General features: G+C 38.5%; 1 protein-coding gene across 1 annotated transcript in view; it reads right to left on the bottom strand.

The window, feature by feature from the left end:
* Positions 1-1126: 1126 nt before the first annotated feature.
* The window catches only part of LOC118406932, a 1385-nt gene continuing 651 nt past the window's right edge, over positions 1127-1860 (bottom strand). Inside the window, exons 2-3 of the mRNA XM_035807336.1 lie at positions 1733-1852; positions 1127-1207 (exon numbers count right to left, since the gene is read on the bottom strand). Coding sequence (XP_035663229.1) covers positions 1136-1207; positions 1733-1852 — 192 coding nt within the window. The 3' untranslated portion in view covers positions 1127-1135. The remainder of the gene's footprint in view (positions 1208-1732; positions 1853-1860) is intronic.

Genomic DNA, 1860 nt, shown 5'->3' with positions numbered 1-1860 from the left:
TAGGTTAGAGATTTTAAAGATGGTATTTCTTGATATTAGACTGTTAGTCTATACTACCTTATCCCCAGCTACATACTTGCATGTAGTAAATTGTTACTGTTTCAAATTTATAGTATAACGCGATAACGTAACAAAATGTTAATCCTGTTTAAGGTATCCCTACTATAAACGACAATGTAAATGTGCTAACAATGTTTTATCTAGATCTAAGTGATTATGTATGTATTAACAATTAAAGTCATGTTATTGTATGCGTAGCACAAAACGTCCTTTACTGCTAACAATGTTCAAGATCTACGTGCCTATATATGAAACGATTAAAATTTTACTATGCGTAGCTAGAAACGTCCACTAACAGTGCTCAAGATCTACGTGATTAAGTACGAAACGATTAAAGTCATGTTATGCGTAGCTCAAAACGTATACTAAAATGCTCTAGATCTACATGGTTAAGTATAAAACGATTTAAGTACTGTTATGCGTCGCTTAAAACGCCCTTAAACCACTACATTAACACCATTGTATAAATGCGACTAAAGATGCTGTAAGATGAATCAGACAAGCCGATCGCGAGCTTCACTTCTCCACCATCATCACAACCTCTTCTGATTGTTGGCTGGAAAACACAAAATTCTTTGTTAATCCAAGAAGGTTTCACAGGGCTCGAAATAATGGGTGCATGTGCACCCAAAATTGGAGCTGTGCACCCAAATAATTTTCTGTGGGTGGACAGGGTACACCCAAATATTTTCTTAGGTTTATGCATGTAAAGATATCAAGTATACTAGTGTACATCATATTCTTGACATCCAAGTGTTAGAAAGATAATAAAAATGTCTGTCATGGTAATTTGATAGCTTGTAACTTAAAGTTTTGTTATTTGGTTTTTCTGACATTCTACTTTCATTTAAGTGGTGCACCCCAAAAATTTTTGGTGCACCCAATTTTTTAAGCTGGATGCACCAGGGTGCACCTAATCCCAAAAAATGAATTTCGAGGCCTGTTTCATCGCCTTGAGAAAACCTCCTTGGCTGATCCGTGATGGTAGAAGTCATTCTGAATCACAGTAAAACTTTTATTGCCAGCACAAAAAATAAGATTGTCAATAATCTGAATAGTCTTACCTGAACCTGTTTTACTTGCGGGCGTACCTGGTGCGGTACATGGCCTCCTGGATCTGAGCCTGGGTCAGGGCGATGTTGTAAACCTGAAGGACATCGGTGGGTTTTAGTTATTAACATTTCCTCTGTCTATAGCGTTGAAAGGGCCAGTGTCTACATCAACATTATCTCTAAATTGCTGTTACCAACCAACAGAGGTCGAGATAGACCAAGGAAGTGTAAGGAGTATCTACTACTACTTCTACTACTACAGTACTGCTACTACTACTTCTACTACTACAACTACTACTAGAAGTGCTACTACTAGTACTACTACAATCAGTACTAATAGTACTAATATTGATACTACTACTAGCACTACTACTAGTATAACTACTGTATATATTAGTGGGGTCGTTGGGTGTTCGTCCCAGAAACCAGATGTAAAGGTCCAAATCCTGTCATGTTACCGATCTTGTGCTCTTGTTTTGTGCTTCAACTTTTCCTGTTACTAGTTATTATTTTCCGTCAAATGCCATTCTCTTTGGCAAATGCTTCCATACGTCGACGTTTGGTCCTAAACTATATATGACAACCCACAAACATACATGAAGTATGAAAGAGAAGTGTACCTGCATGTGGGCGATGCGTCCTTTGTAGGCCCGGGTGTCCCCGGTAAATGGCGGACGGGCCCCCATGGTTACAGGAAACTGGGTACCCAGATCTCTATCTCCTAGATCATCAGATCCGATCTGTATAG

Source organism: Branchiostoma floridae, chromosome 19 (assembly GCF_000003815.2).
Source record: "Branchiostoma floridae strain S238N-H82 chromosome 19, Bfl_VNyyK, whole genome shotgun sequence".
NCBI lineage: Eukaryota > Metazoa > Chordata > Leptocardii > Amphioxiformes > Branchiostomatidae > Branchiostoma > Branchiostoma floridae.
Note: the sequence above shows the minus strand (reverse complement) of the source record. Positions and strands in the feature narration are given on the sequence as shown.